This window comes from Gorilla gorilla, chromosome 15, assembly GCF_029281585.2.
Source record: "Gorilla gorilla gorilla isolate KB3781 chromosome 15, NHGRI_mGorGor1-v2.1_pri, whole genome shotgun sequence".
Classification (NCBI taxonomy): domain Eukaryota; kingdom Metazoa; phylum Chordata; class Mammalia; order Primates; family Hominidae; genus Gorilla; species Gorilla gorilla.
Genome location: NC_073239.2, coordinates 33,574,249 through 33,599,308, shown reverse-complemented (window position 1 = coordinate 33,599,308; position 25,060 = coordinate 33,574,249). Strand labels below are relative to the sequence as shown.

General features: G+C 53.7%; 2 protein-coding genes across 16 annotated transcripts in view; both read right to left on the bottom strand.

The window, feature by feature from the left end:
- Nucleotides 1-792: 792 nt before the first annotated feature.
- On the bottom strand, nucleotides 793-11,293 carry CDH24 (cadherin 24). 3 transcript variants are annotated; one of them, XM_055362369.2, is made up of 14 exons: nucleotides 9,670-9,963; nucleotides 9,171-9,495; nucleotides 8,697-8,991; nucleotides 8,386-8,505; nucleotides 8,145-8,312; nucleotides 7,780-7,967; nucleotides 7,138-7,391; nucleotides 6,117-6,253; nucleotides 5,614-5,727; nucleotides 3,481-3,602; nucleotides 3,286-3,397; nucleotides 2,757-3,005; nucleotides 1,187-2,209; nucleotides 793-1,100 (listed from the first exon to the last, which is right to left on the bottom strand). In XM_055362369.2, exons 2-13 carry the CDS (start codon nucleotides 9,369-9,371, stop codon nucleotides 1,710-1,712), a joined length of 2,460 nt encoding a protein of 819 aa, XP_055218344.2. In that variant the 5' UTR covers nucleotides 9,372-9,495; nucleotides 9,670-9,963; the 3' UTR covers nucleotides 793-1,100; nucleotides 1,187-1,709. The 3 variants fall into 3 exon arrangements, with proteins under 3 accessions (XP_055218344.2, XP_018865056.3, XP_018865057.3); XM_019009511.4 differs by lacking the exons at nucleotides 5,614-5,727; nucleotides 9,670-9,963 and adding an exon at nucleotides 11,036-11,293; XM_019009512.4 differs by lacking the exons at nucleotides 5,614-5,727; nucleotides 9,670-9,963 and adding an exon at nucleotides 11,036-11,293 and having other exon boundaries at nucleotides 1,894-2,209.
- Nucleotides 11,294-12,209: 916 nt separating this feature from the next.
- ACIN1 (apoptotic chromatin condensation inducer 1) overlaps nucleotides 12,210-25,060 on the bottom strand; it is a 36,106-nt gene continuing 23,255 nt past the window's right edge. For 4 of the 13 annotated variants that reach the window (XM_004054941.5, XM_004054942.5, XM_063697793.1 and 1 more), the window contains 11 exons: nucleotides 23,162-23,303; nucleotides 19,633-19,675; nucleotides 17,998-18,131; nucleotides 17,748-17,900; nucleotides 17,079-17,220; nucleotides 16,572-16,717; nucleotides 16,059-16,166; nucleotides 15,811-15,918; nucleotides 14,938-15,262; nucleotides 14,724-14,824; nucleotides 12,210-13,119 (listed from right to left, as the gene is read on the bottom strand). In XM_004054941.5, the coding sequence (XP_004054989.3) occupies nucleotides 12,793-13,119; nucleotides 14,724-14,824; nucleotides 14,938-15,262; nucleotides 15,811-15,918; nucleotides 16,059-16,166; nucleotides 16,572-16,717; nucleotides 17,079-17,220; nucleotides 17,748-17,900; nucleotides 17,998-18,131; nucleotides 19,633-19,675; nucleotides 23,162-23,303 (1,729 nt within the window). In that variant the 3' untranslated portion in view covers nucleotides 12,210-12,792. Of the gene's footprint in view, nucleotides 13,120-14,723; nucleotides 14,825-14,937; nucleotides 15,263-15,810; nucleotides 15,919-16,058; nucleotides 16,167-16,571; nucleotides 16,718-17,078; nucleotides 17,221-17,747; nucleotides 17,901-17,997; nucleotides 18,132-19,632; nucleotides 19,676-23,161; nucleotides 23,304-24,810; nucleotides 24,872-25,060 lie in introns of all 13 variants that reach the window. The other 9 variants (XM_019009507.4, XM_055362366.2, XM_063697794.1 and 6 more) reach the window with 4 other exon arrangements.

Genomic DNA, 25,060 nt, shown 5'->3' with positions numbered 1-25,060 from the left:
GTGACTGTCTCACTCTGGTCCACCCTTTCCCCACTTGGCACTACGAGCCCCAGGAAAGGCTGGTTTGTCCCCGCTGCTGCCTGCCACCCCCATTATTTTCCTAGTCCAGAATCCCCCTTCCTCTCTTAGTCTTTTATCCCTCTGGCCCTCTTCTCAGCAGCTCTCACACTTCACCCTCTACTTCTCCTGCCCACCTTGCCCTCTGACCAATCCCCATATCTTTTTTTTTTTTTTTTTTTGAGACAGAGTCTCGCTCTGTCGCCCAGGCTGGAGCGCAGTGGCACGATCTTGGCTCACTGCAACCTCTGCCTCCCAGATTCAAGTGATTCTCCTGCCTCAGCCTCCTGAGTAGCTGGGACTACAGACATGCGCCACCATGCCCTGCTAATTTTTTGTATTTTTAGTACAGATGGGGTTTCTACCATTGGCCAGGCTGGTCTTGAACTCCTGACCTCAAGTGATCCACCCACCTCAGCCTCCCAAACTGCTGGATTTACAGACGTGAGCCACCGCGCCTGGCTGAATCCTTATATCTTAATTTTCTTGGACCGCTTGAGACCAACAGAGGACCCAGAAAGTTGGTGGTGAGAGTGGGGCAGAGTCATCGTCTCCTTACTCCCTCATGGAATTAACCCAAGTCCTCCCCTACCTAGAAGGAGGTGAAGTGTATTTTCCCCCAAGGAAAAAGGAGAATGAACTGGGAGGCAATAGGCTAGGCCTCTCCTCCCGTCCTTTGGGACGATGAAGCTTTGTATAGAAACCTGAGTGCAAAAACAGAAGCAGGGCTCCAGCTTTACAAAATAAAGTGTTTGTTTATTATGAAATTAGAGATGGAGGCCCCTCCCCTTCCTCCCTCTTTCCCCTTCCCCAGCCGCCTCCCCCTTTCCTTTCTCTACTCCCTCAGGAAGCACACAAGACAATGCCCAGGGCTGGGATGCCCAGGGGAAGCTGACAGCTGGGCAGAGCTCCAGGGAGGCGGCCACACGGGAGGCTGGAGCTCTTGCCCTGGGAGGCAGGCTGGTTCCCTCTCTCAGCTGGAGGCCAGTGGAGCCAGGATGAGGCTGAGGCCATGAGTAATGGATGGAACCATGCAGGCAGGTCTGTAAGGACAGGGGAGCCAGGTTAGAGGCAGTGGGGAGTGGGAGCCTTCATCCACCGCCCAGCCCCACAGTCTAGGGGCACTGACCTGGGGCACAACATCCCCTGAAGGAGGGTGGGCAGCAGTGGCTGGAAGTTTCTCTTGATTATGGGATGGACAACAGAAAAAAACAAAAAGCCAGTCACAGGGACCCAGAGAGAAGGAAGGGAGATGTGGGCAGGAGACAGACACAGAGCATGTGTATGGGCAAGGAAGACGCAGGGAGACTATGTGTGAGCTTCAGAACTGCAGAGACAAAACGCCACGGAGGAAGGAGAGGAATCACAGTGAGAGATCGCAGGGCCAGGGCCAGGGCAGGAAACCCAGGCCCGGACAGAGGAGCGTGTCACAGACAGAGACAAAGATTCCTGGAGAGAGACACACACACCGACTCAGGAAGAGGGAGGTGAGAGCGAGGGTGCCCCGGGGAAGCAAGGAGGGACACAAGGACAGGGAGGAGGCCTGGGTCCCCTGGGCTGCTGCCGCCCGCCTGGACCCCGTGAGGCTCACTCAGAGGGCCTGTGCCCGCTGCCCCCCCCCCCCCCGCGGTGGGCCGGGCCAGCCCGGGCGCTCAGGGGGCCGGGGGCTCCTTGACCCCATACAGCTCGGCCAGGGTGCGGAAGAGCGGACCCCAGTCGTCCAGCGGCTCCGCGGGGCCGGGGGCGCCGCCGGCTTCGCTGCCGGAGCCCAGGGAGCTGAGGGAGCCGCAAGAGGAGCCCCGGCCCTCGTAGCCGTACACCTGCACCGAGTCGTACGGGGGCACGCCGGGGTCCTCGTCCGCCTCGCGGAGCCGCAGCGCCAGGAGCTGCGCCACGTCGGCGGGGCCGGGGGGTCTGGGCTGTCGCGACACCCGGGCCCGGGGCAGCACGTCTCGGCGCGCGGGAGGGCCGGGCGCCGGGGGGGCCGCCCCGTCCGGGTTCTGCAAGGCCGTGATGTCGAAGGCCTCGGTGTCCTCCTCGCCGCCGCCCTCGTCATCGTAGGTGATGATGTTCTCTCGGACGTCCTCCTCCTCCAGTACCATCAGTGCTTCTTGCTTCTGCCGCCGCAGGGCCACGAAGAGCACCACCAGGGCTGCGCGAGAGGCGCACACACAGGCCCTGAGCCAGCAGGGCCGGGAGCGGGCGGCCTGTCTCCATGTGAAAGGCTGACCCATCAGGTGACAGAAGCCCTGCGCTTAGGGGCTGACATCTAGCAAACCTTCCATTGAATCCTGACTTCAGCCCTTACTCGCTATGTGACCATGGGAAGTTGCTAGACTTCTCTGAAGCCTCAATTTGCCCCTTAGATTACTTATGTGGAGAATAGGGAAAATATATTTACTTCTAAGGGTTGTTGACATAATAAAATGAAATATCACAAGTGACGTGCCCAGCACTATACTTGGCACAGAGTAGGGGCTCAATAAACCATTGTTATGGCTTGTCATTGTCATTATGGATTGGCAGGTCACGGATAGAGGCCAGAGCTTTTCTCTTGGATGCATCAGGTGGTGGGAAAATCCAGGTATGAGGGTCGTTCAAGCCTTAAGGTGGATTTCCCTATGTCCAGAGGCCTGGTTCTTCTCCACACCCCTGCAGGCCCAGATCGCACAGCTATGTCCCACTGTGGCCTGACTCACCAAGCAGGGCACCCACACAGGTGATGATGGCAAGCAGGGCGCCGGTGCTGAGCCCAGCAGCTGAGAGGTGAGCCTCAGGCCAGCAGGATGCCACAGAGCCGTCAGGCTGGCAGCGGCACACACTAACAGTCACTGTGGCAGTGCTGCTCAGTGCCGGCTGCCCCCAGTCCCACAGTTCTATGGGAACCAAGTAGGGGGCATGGCGGGGTGGAGCAGGGCGGGAGGGCAGCAGCAGGCTGGCGGAGCCATCTGTGGGAGAGGGAAGGTGTTGAGGTATCTTCTGGGACACCTTCCAGGTAGGGTTGGTCCAGCCCATAGAGCCAGCTTCCCATAGAGCCAGCCCATAGAGCCAGCTTCCCATGGGGAAGGTTTACAAAGAGCCAACAAATGAGTGTAAGTCCACACCCATCTTCTGTTGGGTAGAAGGCCCAGGCAGGTGGGGCAGGGGTCAGGCAGGCTGGGCTAGGGGTGGAGGAGGAGGAGAGGGGGACAGAGGCAGGTATGGACATGGCTGTAGGAGGCCACCTACCTCGGTTGTCCCGGACAGTAAAGTTGGCATCAGGGCCCAGAGGACCTCGAAAGGAGACATGGCTACTGTTGCCAACTTCATCTCTGTCCAGGGCCCGGATGACCTGAATCAGCTGGGAGGAAGAAGAGAGAGGCCTTGTATGGAGTGGGCTGCTGGAGGCCTGGACGTCCCAACCCCTCTGCCTCAGTTGCTCACCTGGCCAGGAGCTGCAGAGTCACACACAAAAGTATCGTAGGGCTCAGCCAGCTGGGGAGCATTGTCATTCTCATCCAGGGTCTGGATGGCCACTTGCACACGCGAGGCCTGTGCAGAACTGTCTGAAGGCAGAACACCAAAACATACACGCCACACACACACCACACAGTTTACACGTAACATATGTGGTGCATGGGCATGGATGCCACATGCAGCATATAGCATGCACAAGAAACACATGAAATATGCATGTAACGTACAGGTAGAAAACAATGTTGTAGAACGAATGGAACAATACCAAGTGCATACAATATTCATGTAGTACCCAAGATATGTGCGATACACAATAGACATTCAACAGGAATGCCGCACCCATGATACACATATACAATAACCCACATGCAGGGCACATGCAGCATAAATTAAAGACAGACAGAAGGTGCATACCAGTTGCATGCAGACAACAGCCATGAATATACAAAACACATTCATACCATATATCCAATGTACACTCAACATTTAAAACAAATGCAATGTACATGAAGCAGATGTTTGATATGCATAGTGAATGTAGTGCCACATCCCCCGACAACACCCAGTGCCCATAGAATGCATTTTCACGCATAGAGGCCATGCACAGCACCAGTGGGGTGGACAGACACATATACACACCACACACACACACACACACACACACACACATCCCATCAGAGGTCTGGGAGGCTGTAGTACAGCAATGAGCATCACTTATCTTGGGTAGAAAGGAGCTGCATGATCTACAGGGTGCAGAGCCCAGGCCAGCCTGGGTACAACAGCCAGACACAGGCCCCATCTTTACCCATCCCTTCATCAGATGACTCCCTACCACTACCCTACCTTGCTTCTCACTGCCAGTGCCTTCCAAGAGAGAATGCAAAGTGTGTCTCCCTGTCACCTCTCTTAGGCCGGGTCTCCCAATTCCTTTAGTCTTTCCCCTAGGCAGAGGGATAGCTGACTAGGCCTGGTGAAAGGGGCTGAGGATGCAGCATGGGCAGGGGAGGCTGAGTGGATCGCCTGGCTAAAAGGATTGGGATACCCCAGAGACAGGATGGGGAGGGGGTCTACTTCTTCCCTGCAGCAAGGGCCCAGCGCTGCTAGTTGATGTCTGGGTGCAGGCAGGAGCAGGATTTGGCAGAATGAGAAGACAGTGACTAGAAACGCACACACACACAAAGCTATGTATATACAAGCAGCCAAAAACATACTGTGTGTACACGGACACACACACACGGCCATCCACACAGACATCCATGCACTAACAGATAACACGTGCACTGCCAGGTAGTATCTGTGCATATCTACTATGCACACAGTTGCATGTATAGAAACATAAACCTAGACACATAGCATTAAACACATTTGAGAGGCAGTACGGTGGGGATAACAGCTCAGACTCTGCACACTGACTGGGTCTCACAGCTCCACCACTTAATCTCTATGTGACCTTGGGAAGTTACTTAACTTCTCTTTGCCTGAGTTTATTGTTTAAAAATGAGGAAATAATCATACTTCCCTCATAAAGTTGTGGTGATGATTAAATGAATGAATCCATTTTGAAGATGGATAGTGCCTGATAAACAATAAGTAATAAATTATCTGTCCACAAATACCCACATACACAAAACACATACAAACAGCTACATGTGCATACCACTGTATATATCAATCACACATATGCATAATTAATATAATTCTGTACACTCAACAGTAAACACATATATATCCATTACAGACATATACCCACAAATATATATTTGTGTATATCTACATACTTTCCCCACATTTGGAATTATACACATGGCTGAGAACATACCCACATGTACACATTCATATAGCCCTTCACTGACACATTCAGATATCCACATATACAAGGGCAGTTTTCATATGCAGTATGAAGACAAAAGGGTGGAGGAGCCTCTGAGGCATAAGCAGGGGTATAAGGGACTATTCACAGAAGATGGGGAGGGACGTCTCCCTGTCTGTATGGGCTAGGGCTGCCCAGAGGCAGCTGAACCCGCTGCTGGCCTGACTGATGGGGGAGACCGCATATGGAGCTGGCACTCCTCCCCTTCCTTATGGTGTCCACTCCCCTACCTTGGGGGATTCCCACAGGGCTTCCAACAGGGCTTCTCTGGGGTGGGGCTGCTGGTGCACTCCACTCAGCAACCAGAGGAGGTACCCAGCCCCTTTCTGGCCCCCAGCTCCAGCCTGAAGCAGAGAGTGGGCAGGATGGGGTCTGTCAGTACACAGGTTGGGGGCTATGTAAGGTCTAGTTTATTTCTGGGTTGGGGCAAGTCAGGTAAGGGAATGACTTGAGGGTCAGGAGAATGCTCAGGCACACCCACTGTGCCCACCCAGCCCAGCCTAGGGGACTAGGAGACCAGGAGGCCCGCCCTGCCTGGTAGCAAGGATCCAGGCTAGGACCCAGATCCAGGCTAGGACTTGGATCCAGGCTAGGGCTCAGATCCAGGCTAGGACTCAGTGGCCGCACGCTGGTGAGGGTGTGATGGCAGTTAGCACCCTTCTCCACCCCCATACCCAGGGACAGCTCCTCGGCCAGGAGGCTGCTGCCGCCTTGTGGGCCCTGCAGTCCTCACCGAGCTCTGTAGCCAGCACAGTGAGGTTGTGCCAGACGCGAGCCTCACGATCCAGGGGTGCTGCTGTATGGATGGTGCCTTCTTCGGGCTGGATAGAGAAGCAACGCTCCGGATCTGAGTGGGGGAGGATGGAGTATCTGGGGAAGGGAGAGACATGCTGGGGCTGATCTGGGGCGGGACCACAGCTTGTTCCACCCCCCCCTTCTTTCTTCCCTCTGTTCACCTTGTCAGACCTCATGACTCCTCTGGCAGAGCCATAATTCAGGTTGGAGTCCCCTTAAAAGGCATATATCCCTGGGGGATCACCACCATTAAACACCTGTTAAGACTCAGGGCCACTGGGTTTCATGGGGGGAGGGGGAGAAGACACAGAACGGAGTAGAAGCGGGATAAACAGACCTTGACTCTCAGACTTCTGGGCCCTGTTCTGAGAACCCAGGGACATGTGTTTCAGCCCTGCTCTGCCTTGGACTGGCTATGTGACTTAGGGCAAATTGTTTAACCTCTATTTACTCAACTGAAAAGTGGGAATGACACCAGTACCTCCCTCACAGAGCTGTGACAGGGATGCTGGCCGCGGAGGGGGAAAGAGTGGCTGTTCTGCCACTTACCAACTGTGTGACCACTTATGGCTGGCTTCTAAAACAAGTGGTGATGAGAACACCCACTTCATACGGCTGTTGTGAGAATTCAGTGTCAGCAAGGGGGTAAACTGTGAAGCACTTTGGGAATGATCAATAGAGATCCACTTATCAAATGAGACTATATCCGCTTGCACTGCCACTGGGAGGGGCCACCAACATCTACCCAGAGGGGTGGACAGACGGTTGAGGAGTGGTCAGCCAGGCCCTCCGGCTCTCCCCTGGCACCCAGGCCTGCAGACCAGCAAGCCCAGCTGCAGGGAGGGAGGCTTTTGCTGGGATATGAGTGATTTGCTATAAGGTAGGGGGCACATTTACTCATTCTCTGGGTGGGAAGAGCCTGCCATCTGGCTCCCCAGCCCACACCCCAGCTCACCTACCTGATTGGGCTGGCAGGGGAGTCCAGGTCAGCCGCTGAGATCTGGCCTACCAGGGTCCCCGGGGCCTTGTTCTCAGGCACTGTCAGGTGGTAGGCAGCCTGGGTGAAGGCAGGTGGCTCTGGGGCATCTTGCACTGCCACACGCACAGAGGCCACATCCTTGAAGGGCCCTCGCCGCAGATAGGCTGGGTCAATGAGCGTGTTGGTGGCCTCGACACGGAAGGAGTAGGAGCGCCGGCTCTCGAAGTCTAGGGGCTATGGTGAGGGGAGAGAGAGAAAAAGTGAGGCATGTGGAAACCACGGCAGGTCCCAGGCTCTTGGAAGGTGACAAGTCCCCTCCTCACATGCATGCAGTGCTCAGTCCTCATGTGAGGAGAGGTGGCACTGGAGGGACAGTGGCCTTGGTGGTCAGGATGCACAGCAGATTACTGAGGAACTCTAGGTCTGCCCCTAGCTCCCTCATAGACTTGCTATCACTTCTTTCTAAGCTCCAGGGCCTCATCTGAAGTATGAGGAGGTGACCATGATCTCTAAGCTCCAACAGAGAGATCCTGAGTCTGTTCTAGAAGAACAGTTAAATATGTGCCCTGTGGGTCAGCAGGAGGCAGGTCTAAGAGAAAGCATTAACAGGCAGGAGGCTAACCTTGCGGACAGTGAGGAGCCCGTCTCGACCCTGGGAGTCTGTGCTGATGCTGAAGGCCTCAGACCCCTCCCCATCCAGGATGCTGTATGCCATCAGGGCGTTGTCCCCCAGGTCTGGGTCCTGGGCCCGGAGCCGGCCCACCAGCGTGCCAGGTCCAGCTGTCTCCACCACGGAGAACTGGTATAGGCCTTGGGATGACAGAGGGGAGACACCTTCTTAGAGAGGTCCCCAGCCCTCCTCCCTCCCCACAGCACTTTATTCTCCCAGGGTCTGGCTGGGGAGGAGGCGAGGAGGGAAGGTTTCTCCAGACACTGTAGGGGTGGGGTGATCAAAGGATGGCTCAGGTGGCAGCAATGGCCCCTTACTCTGTGGGAACTTGGGGGGGTTGTCATTGACATCGCTGAGCGTGACAGTCACCGTAGTGCTGCCTGACAGCCCCCCCATGTGGCCGCCCATGTCCTTGGCCTGGATCACCACCAAGAACTCCTCCTGTGTCTCCCGGTCCATGTTGGGGATGGCTGTACGCACCACTCCTAGGGAGAGATGCTGGTCAGAGGGTGTCTATCCCCTTGGCTGCCCCACCGGGCTCCCAAGCTCCATCCTCACCAGTCTGGGGGTCCACAGAGAAGAAAGGCAGTCCATCCAGAACAGTGTACACCAGCTTGGCACTGTTCCCATAGCTGGGGTCATCAGCATCGTGAGCAGTCACCTGGATCACTGATGTCCCTGTGGGGGATGCCAGCACACCATTCAGCAGCAGCAGGGAAGGATGGGGAAGAACAACCGATGGGGGGGATGCAGATACAACGGAGGCTGAATTGAAGGGGGCAGGTTCTGGGGCAGACAAGAAGAAGGGAAGGAGAGGTGAGAGAGCTCCAGAAGACGGGAACTGGGGCATTCAGAGCTGGGGTGCTCACCGACGTTGGACATCTCGGGCACGGTGGCATGGTAGGGCCCAAGGGGAAAAATGGGTGGATTGTCGTTGATGTCTTGCACTTTGATGATGAACTCTGATGGGGGCTCCAGGGGCCGGTTGGAGGCTCGGTCCACGGCTTGGGCCAGTAGCACATATTGTGCCTTTTCCTCCCGGTCAAGGCTCTTGGTAACATGAATATTGCCTGTGGCCTCATCAATCACAAATACGGTGCCTGCCCCCTCCCCGGTCAACAGGTACTTGGTGCGGCCCTCTCCCCGGTCAACATCCGAGTGCAGCTGCAGGGGTCAGGAAAAGATGGCAGAGGGCTCCAAGTACAGAGACAGGGTTAAAGAGTCTACGTTTGGGTAGAGTGTTGGGAGTCCTGAGGGACCAACGTCATTGCAGAAGTGATGAAGTTGCAGGGCAGGGCCTGAGGGCTTGGTGTCAGAGTAGACATGGGAGGGGTCATCCTTACCTTGCCAATGAGGACGGGCTCTGGACCAGCATATTCCTCAATGACAAAGAACTGGTTCCAGACCCAGCTCCTTCGAGTACGCAGCAGAGCAGGCCCCGGGTGTCCCCGGGACCCTGCCCAGGCCCGGGCTGGGGCTGCCAGACGCCCCATGCAGCCCCAGCCACCCAGCCAGGCCAGCAGGAGCCTCACCAGGCCCCACATGTTTGGACTCCAGCCAGGGCTCTGTTCACTGGCCCTGGGTGCTGAGGCTGGGCCAGGCCACGTGGCCCATGAGCTGGCTGGGGTGGAGGGGCAGATGCGTTGAGGCTACCCCATGGATCCACACCTGCAGGACAAGCAGCTGCTCAGGCTCAAGGAAACCCCTGGCCCTCCTCCCCCCAAAATTAGATGCTGAAGACCAGACCTCCAAGGAACCAGACACTCCACTGCCCAGAACTCAGACTAAGACAGAGAGCAGAGAGGCTGATCCTTCCTCCACCCAGGCTCTGCATGTATTCACCTCCAGCCCTCCAAGCTGATCAATCTCTGGTCAGTCAACTCTGAGTAGAGAACCGGGGAGGAACACAGGAGAGGGGATGCTGGGAGGGCTTGGAATCCCAAATCTGGTCTCTGTCCTCCCAGGTTGGGCACGTAGCCAGGTATTGGAGGAGGCGGGGCTACCAGAGAAAGGGCTTAAAATTACGGAGTTGGGATTCATGGAGGTGTGGCCTTAAGGTGTCTAGGGTCAGCATGAGATGACAAGGAGTGCAGCCTCAGGCAGGGCTGAGAGTCTGTGAAAGTCCCTCCCCACAAGGGGGAGCCCCACTCTCCAGGCCCTGTCTCCAGCCCACGCTGCCAGTGCAGTCCTTGAAGGGGGACTGGGCTCATGAGACAGGAGTTGGGAGCCAGAGCTGAAGGAAGAGGATACAGGGTGGGGGACAGGGGGAGGTGACCGGGGAGAGAGGTCCACCCAGAGGCTAGAGACAGATAATGACTGACGGCTAGACTGACTCAGGGACTGTCCGGCAGAAAAATGACTGGATGAGAGACAGAAACAGAACAGTGGCAAGAGACAGAATGAGAGAGACCAGGGCAGCAGCCTGGGTGTCTGAAGGCAGAGAGGAGTCCTAGGGGCCAGGCTTGGAAACGGGTCACCCGGGGCAGTTCCAGGCAGGCAGGGGCAGACCTCAGCTTCGGGGGTGTCAAACCAGGCCTCGGGAACTTAATTCTGGGAGAAGGAGCAGACAGGAGGGGTGGAGGCAGGGAGGGGCCACGGGAAGGGAGCTAGAGAGGAGACCCTTCCCACTACTCTCCTTTCTCCTAGGGGCGGGGGGGAGGACCCCTCAGGTAGCTGTGGCTTCTGCCCCTCCTCCCTCAGAGCAGACACACACCTGACAGTCCCTTTGCTCCCGAGGGAAGGGGGAAACCGGAGGAAGGCTGGGGACCAGAGAGAAGGCGGGATGAGGAGGCGAGAAGGAAGGGGATAGAGGAGTGGGAAACAGGATAGCAGGAAGGGGAGAGGAGAGGGAGGGAAAGGAGAGCAAGAAAGAGAAAAGAGAAAGGAAAGGGGAGAAAGGTAGAGAAAGAAAAAGGCAAAGAGGGAGAGGAGATGGAAAAAGGACAAGAGGGAGAGGGAAGGGTTGGGGAAATAGAGGGAAGGGATAAAGAAGGCAAACAGGCAGAGAAGGAAGGGTGAAGAGAAATCGAGAGAAGAAAGAGGGAGAGAGGTGCGAGGGGAGAAGGGAAAGAGGCAGAGCGCGGGAGAAGGGAGCCGGCAGCGGGCTCCCAGCCACGGAGCGCACCCCTCCGAAGACCCCCGCAGGCTGCGGGCCCCCTCCTACCCCTCCGCGGATTCCCGACCCCTGCTCCGGGGCAGGCGCCCTTACCTGGCACTGCCGAGGGGCCCAGGCCGGCGGGAAGCGCCCCCGCCCGCCCCCGTCGCCGGGTCCCGGGGGCGCAGCCTTGAGCCGATTGGAGCGGGCGCCGCGGCTCCGCTGCAGGTCTGAGCGGCCCCGGCGAGAACAAGGGAGCGAGACGGAGGGGGCGGGGGAAGAAGGCTCCGCCTGCGGAGGAGCGAGGCGGCTCCGCGCCGCGCGGGAGATGAGAGCCCAGCCTCCGACCCTCCCCGGCCAGCCGGGCCCGCGCGGCGAGGGCGGGGGCGGGGGCGGGGGCGGGGGCGGGGGCGGAGGCGGCGCCGCGCGTCCGCCCCCTCGGCGCTCCCGGGCTGCGGGGCGCATACAGATGCGGCGCCCCTCCCGGACCGGGCCCGCAGCGCCCGGCAGGGCACTCGGGCGGGAGGACGTCCAGGCCACGGCGCCAGGCCATTTCCGAAGAGCTGGCGGGGCGGGTGCACCCGGGAGCGCGAAGCTGCCAGTCCCCGCCCGCAGCGGAAAACGGGCGAGCGCGCGGTGAGGTGGGGAATTCGGAGCCCACTGCGGAGAGACCCGGCTCCGGGCTCCCGGTTCCCGGCTGGCTTTTGGGACTGGTGTGGATGGAATCCCAGCTGCAAGGCGGCGGCGTTTTGAGAGCCCATGCAGAGCACGGTAGCAGGTCAGCTGGGGGACACTTAAGGACGGCAGAAGGGTCCAGAGAGTCCGAGACCCGGGCCCAGGGAGCGGGTCGGGAACAGAGGCACGACATCGGCGGGAGGTCGGAGGCGGGCAGTGGAGCCCTTCTTGGGAAGCTCGGTTACAGGGGCCAACAGAGCGAGGAGCTGCCGCCCCCTGGTGGTAGTTGTGGGAGGCACCAAGGTGGCAGGCAGGTGACCAAATCCCTAATTTAACCGTGCACAGGACCAGGAACCAGAAGAGGACCCACCCTCCTAGCCCTGCTGGGGTGCCGCCACGGACACAGGTTGCTCCATTTCCCAGTGGGGCCTTCCCGAATGAGGAAGGTCCACAGCTTTGGGTTGGTCAGGGCCAAGGCAAGGGATGAAAGACGTGGGAAGTTCAATAAGCAGGAAGCAGTCAGCCTAAAGGAACACATGGAATGAGAGCAACTCCTACTCCAGATATCCACAGTGTGGCTTCTTAACCTGCCCAACGAAAGCCACTCACACAGTTTAAAACTAAGTCAGATTTTTATTTTTTTTCCATAGACCACATCATTTAATAATAAAAAAAATAAAAATAAAAATTGAACAAAAGGAAAAGGTGGATATAAAGTGGAACCTGTGGGAAAGAGGCAAGGGCTGCAGGACAGAAGAGACTGGGAACTGCTGGGGCCCTGGGACTCAGGAGGAGATGCTGATTCAGCTCATAGGTGACCCAGTCCTGGCCCCGGCTGTTCCCAAGAGAAGGCTGTAAGTACCCAGGGAGGTGGTAAGCAGGATGGAGGAAAAATCAGAGGACTGGGGCACCTGGCTGTTCCCCATCTCTGGCCAACCACCTCCTTGCCTAACCTAGCTCTTGCCTCTCAGACTTAATGGGAAATGAGAGGGAGGGTCGGGCTAAGTCCCAAGAGATAGGTTAAGGGGGTGTGTTTGGGGGGAAAAGGATGGCCACTTTTCCATTTGGTATGTATGTAGGGATAGGTGATGTGAAAGACCCTTGGCTCCAGGGTGGTGGAGACTGTGCCTATCCCTCTGTGGCCATAACCCCCTGGGGCCGAGTGGCTGGTACCTGCAGCTCTAGTGTTTTCCCAGCTAGCGGCGCCCACCCCGGTCCCGCACAGGTGTGCTCCGACTCCGGCTTCTGCTGTGGCGCTTGGTGTCCCTGCGATCCCTTTCCCTGCCTCGTTCTCGGTCCCTTTCCCTATCCCGATCTCGGTCCCCCCTGTCCCGCTCCCTTTCTCTCTCTCTCTCCCTGTCCCTCTCCCGACTGTGCTCCCGACGTTTCTCTCGCTCCAGCTGTCGGTTCCGTTCCCGCTCGGCTTCCTTCTCCCGCTCCTTTTGCTCTTCTTCTTCTTGCTCCTTTCGCCGCTTCTCCCGCTCCTTGGCCCGTTCGGCCCGCTCTGCCTCTTTCTGAACGATCTGTAGCCAGGTAGGAAAGGCAGAGAATAGGCAGCTCAGTCCTGGTCACAGCCTCCATTTGTGCCTGGACGCTGCCTCCTAGCTCAGGGTCAGCTTTTCAGTTAAACAGGAAGGGGTTGGGGGCTCAACAACTGCATCCTGTCTCTTAGAGCACCTCTCTCCCTCCTAGTTTCAGCCTTTTTTTTTTTTCCTGAGACAGAGTCTCGCTCCGTCGCCCAGGCTGGAGTGCAGTGGCACGATCTCGGCTCACTGCAAGCTCCACCTCCCGGGTTCACACCATTCTCCTGCCTCAGCCTGCCGAGCAGCTGGGACCACAGGCGCCCGCGACCACGCCCGGCTAATTTTTTTGTATTTTCAGGAGAGACGGGGTTTCACTGTGTCAGCCAGGATGGTCTTGATCTCCTGACCTCGTGATCCGCCCGCCTCAGGCTCCCAAAGTGCTGGGATTACAGGCGTGAGCCACCGCGCCCGGCCAGCTTTTTTTTTTTTTTTTTTTTTGAGACAGTCTCACTCTGTCGCCCAGGCTGGAGTGCAGTGGTGCTATCTTGGCTCACTACGGCCTCCGACTCCCAGGTTCAAGTGATTCTCCTGCCTCAGCCTCCCTGGTAGCTGGGATTACAGGTGTCTGCCACCATGCCCCACTAAGTTTTGTATTTTTAGTAGAGACGGGGTTTCACCATGTTGGCCAGGCTGGTATCAAACTCCTGGCTTAGATGGAGGCTTAGATGATCTGCCCACCTCAGCCTCCCAAAGTGCTGGGATTACAGGCATGAGCCACCATGCCTGGCCACCAAGTTTCAACTTTTACACACATTCACAGGTACTGGCACCATCCATGCCTGGCCCTTGGTATTTCCCTAGCTCCCTACCGTCAGCGTAGATGTGAACAAATCTCTTGAGTAGCATAAGCCTAAAATTCCCAAAAGGCCCATTACTAAGAAACTAAGTTAAAAATGCAGAAACTCTTAAAAAGCAGGGAAATGAATTTATAAAACACGATTTCTCAGCTAAATACAATCAAGTTCTTTTTTTTTTTTTTTTTAATTGTCTGAGACAGAGTTTTGTTCTTGTTGCCCAGGCTGGAGTGCAATGGCACGGTCTCTGCTCACTGCAACCTCCGCCTCCCGGGTTCAAGCAATTCTCCTCCTCAGCCTCCCAAGCAGCTGGGATTACGGGCGCCTGCCACTGCACCCGGCTAATTTTTGTTATTTTTAGTAGAGACAGGGTTTCCATGTTGGCCAGACTGGTCTGGAACTCCTGACCTGAGGTGATCCACCCGACTCGGCCTCCCAAAGTGCTGGCATTAGAGGCGTGAGCCACCACGCACGGCCTAAAATCAAGTTCTAAGAAGCTTGGTCGGCACAGCCAGCTTCCCAGACATCCACAAACTTCAGCTGCCATGTGTGTGTCCATCTTTACCCTCCTGAGTCTGGTTTCTCTATGTTATACCAATTAACTGAAAACTGCCTTTTTATGATGCTTAGTTCATCCTAAAGCTAGGAAGTACTTGGGCCGACTCACTCTCTCAGTCACACGAATCTCCCCTCACCCTGACCTCAAGCCTCGGTGCCACTAGGGAGCAGGGCACGAAGAAGAGCACTCACCTGGCTGTCAGTCAGTGGGAGCCAATAGATGCAGGGAGCTGCCTTGGTCTTTCGGAAAAGGTCATCCAGCAGCTTGGCAGGTGGTTCCTCCTGAGCTTTCTCTGAGGTGGAAAAAAGTGAACCAGATTTGATGCCTCTGACCCTCTGTCCCATCCCATCTGGGTCCCTTTCCCACCTACTAGTGGGTATGCGTACCCCATAGCTAAGTACCTACCTTTCTTCTCACTCTTCTTTTCTTTAGACTTCGCACGTTCCTTGCGGCGGCGGTCACGGGACCTTGATCGGGAACGGGGCCCTTCTCGAACTTTGTCTCGATCCCATTCACGCTCCGATCGAGTCCGCTCCCGCCGCTCCATTTCCCGTTCCCGTTCTGCCCACTGTTCCCGCACTGCCCGTTCCTGCTCCCGCTGCTCTGCCCGGGGGTGCTGTGGTGGCTGGACCGGGGGTGGGGGTGGGGGGTGCAGGGGCCGTGGTATTCCCTGCTCCTCTGTCTTAGTTTCAGAGGGACGCTCCACCAAGAGGCCTCGGTGATAATCCAGCTGTGGGGAGAGGAGGGACAAGGACAGTTAGGATAGAGGTGATATCACTCCCACTCAAGGAGCCAGGATGGCCGGGTGCGGTGGCTCATGCCTGTAATCCCAGCACTTTGGGAGGCCGAGGCGGGCAGATCACGAGGTCAGGAGACCGAGACCATCCTGGCTGACACAGTGAAACCCCGTCTCTACTGAAAATACAAAAAAATTAGCCGGGCATGGTGGCAGGCGCCTGTAGTCCCAGCTATTCGGGAGGCTGAGGCAGGAGAATGGCATGAACCCGGGAGGCGGAGCTTGCAGTGAGCTGAGATCGTGCCACTGCACTCCAGCCTGGGAGACAGCGAGACTCTGTCTCAAAAAAAAAAAAAAAAAAAAAAAAAGGAGCCCAGCTACCACTTTGAAGCCCCATGGTACAATTAAAGGAACCAAAGCCAGGGAAGAAGAGAAAAGAACAGAATCTCAGAGACTGCAGGTCTGGCAAGGATCTCAGCTGAAATCTAGCAGATAATGGCTTCCCCTGCCCCTCCTCTCTTTCCTCTCCCTAGGTTTCTTACCTCATCTTGCTCGGCATAGTCAGCACAAAGGAATTTGGGATTGGACTGGGGCCATTTGACCCCGTGCAGAGCTGTGCGGGTGGCAACAGCTTCCTCTACTGTTGAGTACTGGTGGAGGAAGGGAGAAGATGGAGGGTCACAGTGTGTCTGCAACCCTTCCCACTTGCTGCAACACCCTTAAACCTGCCCACACTGGTCACAAAAGGAAATATATGCCATGACCTATAGAATCAGCTTCTTCCCCTCACCGTTACAAAGCAATGAGATTTGATCTTGTCAATCCAGAAGGCCTCTTCCACCAAGGTTCCTGTGCGCCCCAGCAACTCCTTTAGCTGGCCTAAAGTGAAAGGACGGACCTGCCAATGAAAATAGACTTTCAGGGTCTTGAAGAAGGCAAGACCACCACACAATCTTTAGATTTCCCGAGCTGCTGTCACAGGAGTATAGTTTCAAGGTTTGGGTGAGGGCAGAGAGTTTAGGAACCTTGCAGTAAGAATGTGAGAAGAGTGGTGGTGCTTCCCAGCACTAATTGAGACGTTGTATGTGAGGCCTTCTGCAAGTCCTCAAAACAACCCTGCAGGGCAACAGCTTTTCCCCCTCATTTTTAGATGGGTAAATAGGTTAAGTAGCTCACTCAAGATCAGTGAGTAACTTCATCTATTGGTAGACCAGTTCAACTATGAGTGGAACCTAGGAAGCATAAGCCTAAAGCTCAAACTTAACCACTAAGCAAGCTGGGATGGTGAGAAACAATGACTTACCAAATTGGAGATATGGACAATGTTGCTAATCTTGCCCCGGGGTGGGGAGGGCACCTGGGCAGTTCGGACTGGGTCATCAATGGTAATGGAAACTCCGGACTTCTGCTGGCTAATGGAACGTCGAGTTAAGGTATCTCCTAAAGTCACTATCAAGAAGACCACAAGAACAGCTTTTGGTAGGAAGCAATACTGGCTCTTTTCACCCTCAATGTAACTCTCACGGTTCCCTTTCTTTTATACCAAGCAGCCACTCCTTAATCTAAATGTGCAGAGCACCTATAATCTGCAAAGTACTGTGCTAGGCTAACCTCCTCATCATGGAGATTCAAAGATTAAACAGAGTCAAATCTGGCCCTCAAGTAGCTTACTTAATATGTAGGAGAAAGATATGATATACGAAAATATATAATGAAAGGCAGGAAACATTCAAAGCTTTCAGCGATCCAAATGAGGTGCTCTGAGAATTCAGGGAGCCGCATTACATTTCTCTCACAATATGTCACTCACCTTTCTTTACTTCATGCTCTGCAGGTGGGGGCAAGGCCACCTCTACTGACACCTGGGGAGGTACAGGAGGTTCTGCTTCAGGTTCCTTCTCTTCTTCCTCTTCTTCCCTCTGCCCATTCTCCTGGCCCTCTGCAGGTACTACCTATCAAGGTGTCAGAGAACACAGCAGGTCTGTTAAACACCAAACTGGCATATTCTTTTCAGCCTCTGGTTCCCTGGTGAGAGTAGCAGTCAACCTAGCATGTTCCTTCCGCTAGGGGTATTTCGTTATCAGCTCACTTCTACCAGATCCTGGGATTGTTAGTGCCTCAACTTTGCCTTGAGGAAAACTAAGGCAGGAGTTAGTAAATTTTTTCTGTAGAGCAAAGCAGTACTTCAGGTTTTGCAGGCCACATAGTTTGTTGCAACTACTCAACTCCGGTGATGATGTAGTGAACAAACAGCCACAGACAAAAGTGAATGAACTCGTGTGGTTGTGTTCCAATCAAACTTTATTTGTAACAGGTAGCCAGCTGGATTTGGTAGTCTGACCCCTGAAAGTGTCAGTCAACCCAACCCTCCGCACAGACAGGGAAGTTCCCTCCAAAGACTTTATCTCAGCTCCTCAGCTAGCTGCTCTGCATCTACTGCTCCCACCTTTCCCCTGACACTGGGGTGCAGAAGCCTTACCTGAGTGACTGTCCGGCATATTTTCAGCCCCTTGTCATGGGTCCCATCATCGCCATTACGCTCTGTCTCATCCTCAGAGATGCGAGAGTCATCAGCATGAAGATCCACAACAGCCTCCTGCCCCGCCAGGGGTTTGATGTCGGGGATGAGGCTCTGGGACACAGATACCCCCCACCCCGTTACACTGGGCCCATGTCTACTCCCACCTTAACAGGTCTCATCCTCCCTTCCCTGGCTCCTCCCACCTCACCTTTAGTGATTCAGTGGTGATACTGATGGAAGGTTTCTTCTGTGTGGTGGCTGTGCTGGCTCCCCAGCGTCGTTTCCGACCAGGCTGGCCCCCCTCTGTGTCACTGTTTCCAGCTGGCACCCCCTTGGTAGCTGCTGTCCCCAAGAAATAGACCCAACAGTTAGATGGTCTCAGGACCTCTGCTAGTTCAAACCATAATACCTACAGGTTACCTCTGGCTGGAGTTTTGGTAAAAGGTTAACTTAAAGAAATCATATTTGGAGGCTGAGTGTGGTGGCTCACGCCTGTAATCCCAGCCCTTTGGGAGGCCGAGGCGGGTGGATCACGAAGTCAGGAGTTTGAGACTAGCTTGACCAACATGGTGAAACCCCATCTCTACTAAAAATACAAAAATCAGCCAGGCGTTGTGGTGCACGCCTGTAATCCCAGCTACTCAGGGTGCTGAGGCAGGAGAATTGCTTGAACCCGGGAGGCGGAGGCTGCAGTGAGCCAAGATCGTGCCACTGACTGCACTCCAGCCTGGTGACAGAGCGAGACTCCGTCTCAAAAAAAAAAAAAAAAAAAAAAAAAAAGGAAAGAAAAGAAATCATATTTGGGAACTGGGGAAACCATGGCTTCAGACTGAACACTGATCTAAAAGCAGTAAGGGAGGGGTAGCTAGTTTGATGAGCCGTTTAAACTTTTAATGGTAGACAGTAATATCTTAAGTAGTGTGGAAGAAAAACTGAGAAGGACATGTAAATGCAGAAGAAACAAGAACACTATGTGATACTAACATCTAGGCAGAACTAAGATCATGATGGGATCTGGTCTTCCTTTAATTTTCACACTACAGATTGATATTTAAGTTATAAACATCTATTATACTTTTGTAATCTAGAGTTCCTCATTGGGGAAAATGTTAAAATTGTTACTGTTTGAGGTGTGGGGCACTTTCATTTCCTCGGGTGCTCTCTTAGAATAACGCATAAACAAGGTCAGGCACGATGGCTCACGCCTGTAATCCCAACACTTTGGGAGGCCAAGGCAGGCAGATCACAAGGTCAGGAGTTCAAGACCAGCCTGGCCAACATGGTGAAACCCCATCTCTACTAAAAATACAAAAATTAGCCGGGCATGGTGGCGCATGCCTCTAATCCCAGCTACTCGGGAGGCTGAGGAGGATTGCTTGAACTGGGACCCGGAGGCGGAGGTTGCAGTGAGCCAAAATCGCACCACTGCACTCCAGCCTAGGGTACTACAGAGGAAGACTCCGTCTCAAAAAAACAACAACAAAATACGCAGAATCATTCATAAACTGCTAAGCATCACATAGGAGTCCCTGAAACTCATTCCTTGTTGAGTATTCAGGTATCTGAAAGAATAAATGCCTCTAAGGCTAAATGGGACACGGTCTCAGACACCTCACACTGTATCTCATTAAAATGTGACTGGAGCAATATGATGGGGATTGTCTCAAGTTTTGAATTTCAAAATGAAACCCTACATAGGAAAGGATTCAGATTTGCTAGGCACAACGGGTGGGGCAGGAGGGAGCGACCCAAGAATGCCATTGAGAATGAAATTCTGGTTCTCAATGAATGCTGGTTTTTATGGTATTCCTGACTTTTATCAGGGATTTGGGGCTAGACTTACAGACAACGGAGATCTTCCTCTTGAATGATTTGGGCAGCGAGCTCTGTATGAAGAAGAAAAAGGGGAAAAAAAAGAGAAAGAGAGACACCCCACAGAGAGGGGGGAAGGAGGTTAGATGGGGCAGTCTTAGCTTAGCCTCCAAAGACACAGAGAGAGTGAGAGAGAGAGACAGAAAGAGACACAGAGACAGACAGAGACCAAAACAGAAGCGGCAAACGGCAAAAACGAAGCAGAATCAATGCAAGTTAGAGAAAAAAATAAAACTAAACATCAGAGCAGGGAAAAGTCATCTACTCTGTATCACACCTGTGTATTAGCTTAACCAGAAATAAGCTGGAAGAGTTGTTCAGTAGCCTCTCAGCCCCTTAAAGATGTTGGTCATGCCCCCTCTTTCACCGTCTGAGTCGAGAGGACACCAAGCCAAACAAACTGTGCCCCAAACTGGGTCATCTAGTCCTCCCAGGTCCTTCCTTGCTAACTGGAGGAAACAAGGAAAACCAACTTTGGATGGCAACTTCAACAAGGTAACCCTCCTTTCTTCAATGGCCAGACTGATGCCCACTGACAATGGCTTTGAGATGCTTGGACAGCAGACTGTCATGTCAAGACTGCCCAGACCCCCACTACACTGTGGAAAAGGGCAGCATCAGACCCACTGGAGATGAGGCTCTTGAGCCAAGTGCTAGCAAAAAGAACTCAAAGGTGTCTTTGATAAAAGAAGGTTTTTATGAAGGGCAGACTGTCCCCAAGGAGATCCTTAGACTTTCCAGCCACCGCAGGGAGCTCCAGCAGAGTCTTACTGTTTCCTCTCCAACCAGGGCTCAAGCCTTAGGGGCTCTGCCAAAGACGAGAAGACATCTTTGGGACAAGTTTCTACCCCAAACACTCAGTGGGTGAACGATGAAAGACTATGGGGGGGGGGGGGGGGGGGGGAGAAAAAAAGCGAAAGAGAAAAAGGGAATAGAGTATTTTTAAGTGTAGGTGCTTATTTCTGGAAAAACTAAGACCACTCTACCACTCTTCTAAAGGGTAGGGCAGAAACCTCGTGATGAAATCCCTTTCCCATCCACCCCCACCCGCAGCCCCGTTTGTGTCGTCTAACCAAGTCTCCTTGGTCTCTGTTAAGGGCCAGCCTGACCCCTAGCTGGGCCGCTCTCGATGGGTAAGTTAGTGAGAAAAACAAAACAAAACAAAAAGTCTTAATTAAAACAGGAAAAACATGAACCAAATAAATAAATAAAAGAAATCAGAAAAAATAAAGATATAGAAAAAAATAAAATAAAATATTAAAAAAAGAAGAAGAAAATAAAGAAGAAAATAAACTAGGAATATGACAAATGTTCCAGGTACCATCTCACACCTGGGATCTTCAGTTCAGCCAATCGCACCTCACTGTGTACTGTATCTAGTCAACCGCCGGTCCAATCAGAATGAGCCCTCCCTGCTAGGCGCTGTGCAATTGGTGGGGGGTTGGGTTGGCAAAAAAGGTGGGCGCACGGCGTGGTAGTCAGCACGGCACTGCCAGAGTCCTCCCAGGGGCGCAGGGGGGGCGGGAGGGAAACGTGTGGGGGGACGCTGCCCAGTTTCCATGATGTCAAGACAGTTCACTGGCGGTGGCCAGGCTCAGCGAGGGATAGAGGGGGGAAAGGGGCAGAGACATCAGTCCTGGCCCTGTAGGGACATCATCTTGCAGTCCCTGATGAGATGGCATGTGAGTAGCAGTAATGATCCTTGCCTTTTATCGTGAGAGGCAGGCAGGACCCTATGTCCACCAGTGGCAAGCTGCAGCAATAACACCACCCAATACTTGGAATCCAGGTGATGACTCCAGAGTCCCTTTCTCCTCTGCCTGTAACTGGGGAGGGGGTCCTCTCACCGAGTGGGATCATGGAGCCTCTGATGAAGGTAGCCTGGGGGTAGTAGGTGAATACCCCAGGACCTGGCAGACATTCAGCAGCAAGGTCAGAATACTTCTCTTCGGAGAGTTGTGGCTGGCATCTCCTCAGGGACTCCAGCTGAGACAGTGGTTCCAGTCAGGTGGATGAAATGAGTCCCTGCCTCCAGGGATGGAGGAGAAGTTGGAGCAACCAACATGCTGCCCTTCACCATGGACAACAGGGACCAAAGGAAAGTCCATCTGATGAGCAAGTGGTGACACATGGGCTGGGCTGTCATCAGCATTAAATCCCCGGGGGCTCAGACCCTAGACTCCTCTGCACGGTTCCTAGTCGTCACAGCTTAAGTAGAGGGTCCCACTCAGTGTTTTACAGCATGGCACTGCGATCACAAACTTTAGGAGGTCTTGGTGCCCTAGATGGGGATCCCAACAGTCTGTAGCAAACAAGGCAACCCACAGTCCTCAAAAGGGCAAGGGCATGTGGGCAGGCGCCCCAGCACTGGCACAAGCTCTTCTTGGGGTGTCCCAAGTAGGGAGATGATGCAAGTCCACCCCTTTCCAAATGTTTTTTGCTTGCTCAATACAAGTCTCTCCAGAACAGTGTTCTTCTTGGCCCCCTGATGTAAGCAAGACAGGGAGGCAAAAGGGGGCCCATCACAGGAGCCCATATACATGCCCCCCTCTGGCCAAGACACCTATCCAGATAGCAGACTTGGCTCTGATTGGGCAGCTCAGTAGCAGCGGGTGGGTCCAGAGGAAGAGGCGGCATCAGCGATTGGCCAGTTGGGCAGGGTTATATTTTACGGGCGGATTACCGTACATGAGGTACTTGGACAAAGTTTTACGGGGAAGAAGGACCTTGTAATAAATAATATTCTGCACATCAAATCACTTTCACCGGCCCCCACCCCCGCAACACACACCAGAAAAAGGCTACACACACAACAGTCCCTCCCACCTTGTTACCCCTCTCCTAAACCCAGCTCATTCTTTCTCAATTACTTTAAGAGCCAAGAAGACTTCGCTGGCTCTGATGGGGGAAGCCCCCTGAATTGGGTGCAGGACACAAGATAACATATGCCAAAAAAGGAGGTAGAGGGGTCACAGGTAACTGAGAAGGGGCCTTCCAGATCACAAGTGCTGGCTTCTAAGTAGCTACATCTCTGCAGTCAGACCACTGGGGGGCAGAGGAGGAACAAAAATTTCTCAGCATGGCTGGTCTGGTGAGAACCACCAATGTCCACTAGATGGCGTTGGGCTCCATCAGGCTTTTAAAAAGGAGGGAACGCTAAAGGAGTTACCACCAGGAGAAGCTTGGGAAGACAGCAGGAAAAGCTGAACATAAATCTTAGATAAAGGGCCATTATCAGACTTTCCCGTTAGTTACAAACGTCTAGAGTCTGGGCACTACTTCCCCAACAAGGAAAGGAAAATGAATGAGCCCTGTCCCCATCACAAGGGGTCTCCCTTGCTAAACCAGCGAATTCTCCCTTGGCCCTATTCTGATCCAAGTCCCTGCCTCATCCCTCCTTTAAGTTAACCCACCGTGTAAGAGGGATCACTAGAGTGGTCTACTCTTTCCCCTAGGTCCATTCCTGCCCACCCGCCCCAATAGGTGGCTTGGATGTTTACCTCTTTCTTCTCCTCATCTTCAACACTGCCCTCCGGGCGGTCATCATTGCTGACTTGGTCTGCAATAGGCATGGGAGGTTCTGGAACATCATTTTCAGGTCTGTTTTCACTTGTGTCCATGGTCACTTCCTCCTTCTCCTCACTGACAGGAGGGGGGAGTGGTGGGGGGGGGGGCGGGCAGAAAAGAACCAAGGGGAAGAGAGAGCAAGATGTTAGTTACTGGGTCAGGAAACCCTCCTGCCTTATCACTTGGGTGGGATTAGGAGGGCTGCTTTTCTGATCAAGGTTAGAGACCTTGTCCCAATGGGAAAAGTGGGAAATAGATTTTCCTTGGGGAAAGAGCGTGGATCACAGCAACCACATCCACCCATTGCCCAGATGAGTTAAAAGTTGTCATTTGTGGGGTTAGGACTCCAACTATTCTCAGGTAATAACTCACCAGAGTACTCTTATATGAAAGGAGAAAAACCCTCCTCTGAAAATAGTCCCTGTGATTTGCCCACAACCCTGTGGCCTCAGTCTCCCTGGCCAAAGGCACCTTTATATGGCAAAATTGCATGAGAAACGAAGGGAAGCCCGATTCCCTTAAAAAGACAAGAAAGAATGGCCACGGCTTTGGCAAAAAAGCCTGACCTGTGTTTAATCAACTGCTTAATAAGTAAAGGCCTGCTGATCCTCAGGATCTGGAGACACCAGCATGGAGAAAATGGTGGGGGGTGGGGGGTGGGGGGTGCGGCGCGGGGGGGTGGGAGCTGCAGGGAAGAAGCAGGCCTGGTGAAGGTTCAAGCTTCAAGGACCCTCTCTCATTCAAAAGGAAAAACTAAAACTGCTGAATTGAGTATGAGAGCTCAGAGAAGATTAGGGCCACTTTTACCTGCTCAGAGGTGTAGAAACTGTTCCCACATTCGGCTTTCACCCAGTTTCTCCCACTCCCTCATTCCAACTTCCAAGAGATAAAGAGAGCAGGCCTCCTAGTTAGGACACACCCTCCCCCACACAGGCAGCTTCCCCCACGAACACCAAACCCACTCTCCCACTCTTAATCTCACAAGTTAGCTCCCATTTCAGGCAAAGAATCCCACAGATTCACTTCAGATAAACTATCTTTCCACCTTTGATTTCTGTCTTCGTCCCCAACTTCTATCTCAAATCTCACCCCCTCTACCACCCAAACACCAAGCAAAAAAAATCAAATCAAGATGATCAGAGGCCTAAGGCTCAGGAGAGGGGAAACCAAGCCTCCCAGGCCGATAACCACCACCAGAAAAGTCAGCATTCCCAACAGGCTGACTGACTGACACTCAGAGGTCAGAAGAACCTCCCTAGAGCAGTCAAGAAGGGATGCACTAGGGGGGTTAGGGGGAGGGGAAAATCGGAACTGTGCCCCCAGCTAACAGGCCCCCACAGAAACACGAGATTTAGCTGCTTACATCTAGAGAAAAGGCTTATACAAAAAAAATATCTATTTCCCATACAGAAAGGGCATGTGGGGCCAATTAGAAACTGGGCAGGAAGGACAAAGGGGGAAAGCAGAATGACTGAAAACAAACCAAAACGAAAGACGGAATGAAAGCCATGAGGAAGAGAAGGAAGATGAAGGGAGCTAGAGCGGTGGGGAAAAGGCATACATGGAAATGTGAAGCTCTCACCCTTCTTTGCTTTCTGATAACATGATTTTTTTCTCCCCCTGGAAGTGCTGTTTATCCCTTTCTGGAATGGAAGAAATAACAAAAACCAAACAAAAAAAATCCTAAAAAAAAAAAAGAAAAAAAACACACCTTCCTTGTTCCAAGATCCCACCACCTCCTCCCCAGCCACCCGATCCAGAGAGAGAAAATTGAGATGTAGCAACCGGGGATCCAAAAAATGGTAAATGGAAGGGGAGGTGGTGGTGGTGCG

Bases quoted from the DNA above. Each gene is read 5' to 3' on its own strand.
- CDH24 (XM_055362369.2), bottom strand. From the start codon at position 9,371: ATGTGGGGCCTGGTGAGGCTCCTGCTGGCCTGGCTGGGTGGCTGGGGC. The intron at 5,728-6,116 runs GTGAGGACTGCA...TCTCTGCTTCAG, and splicing joins TGTGCTGGCTACAGAGCTCG to GCTGGAGCTGGGGGCCAGAA. The intron at 3,398-3,480 runs GTGAGCAACTGA...TCTTCCTCCCAG, and splicing joins ACTCTGCAGCTCCTGGCCAG to CTGATTCAGGTCATCCGGGC.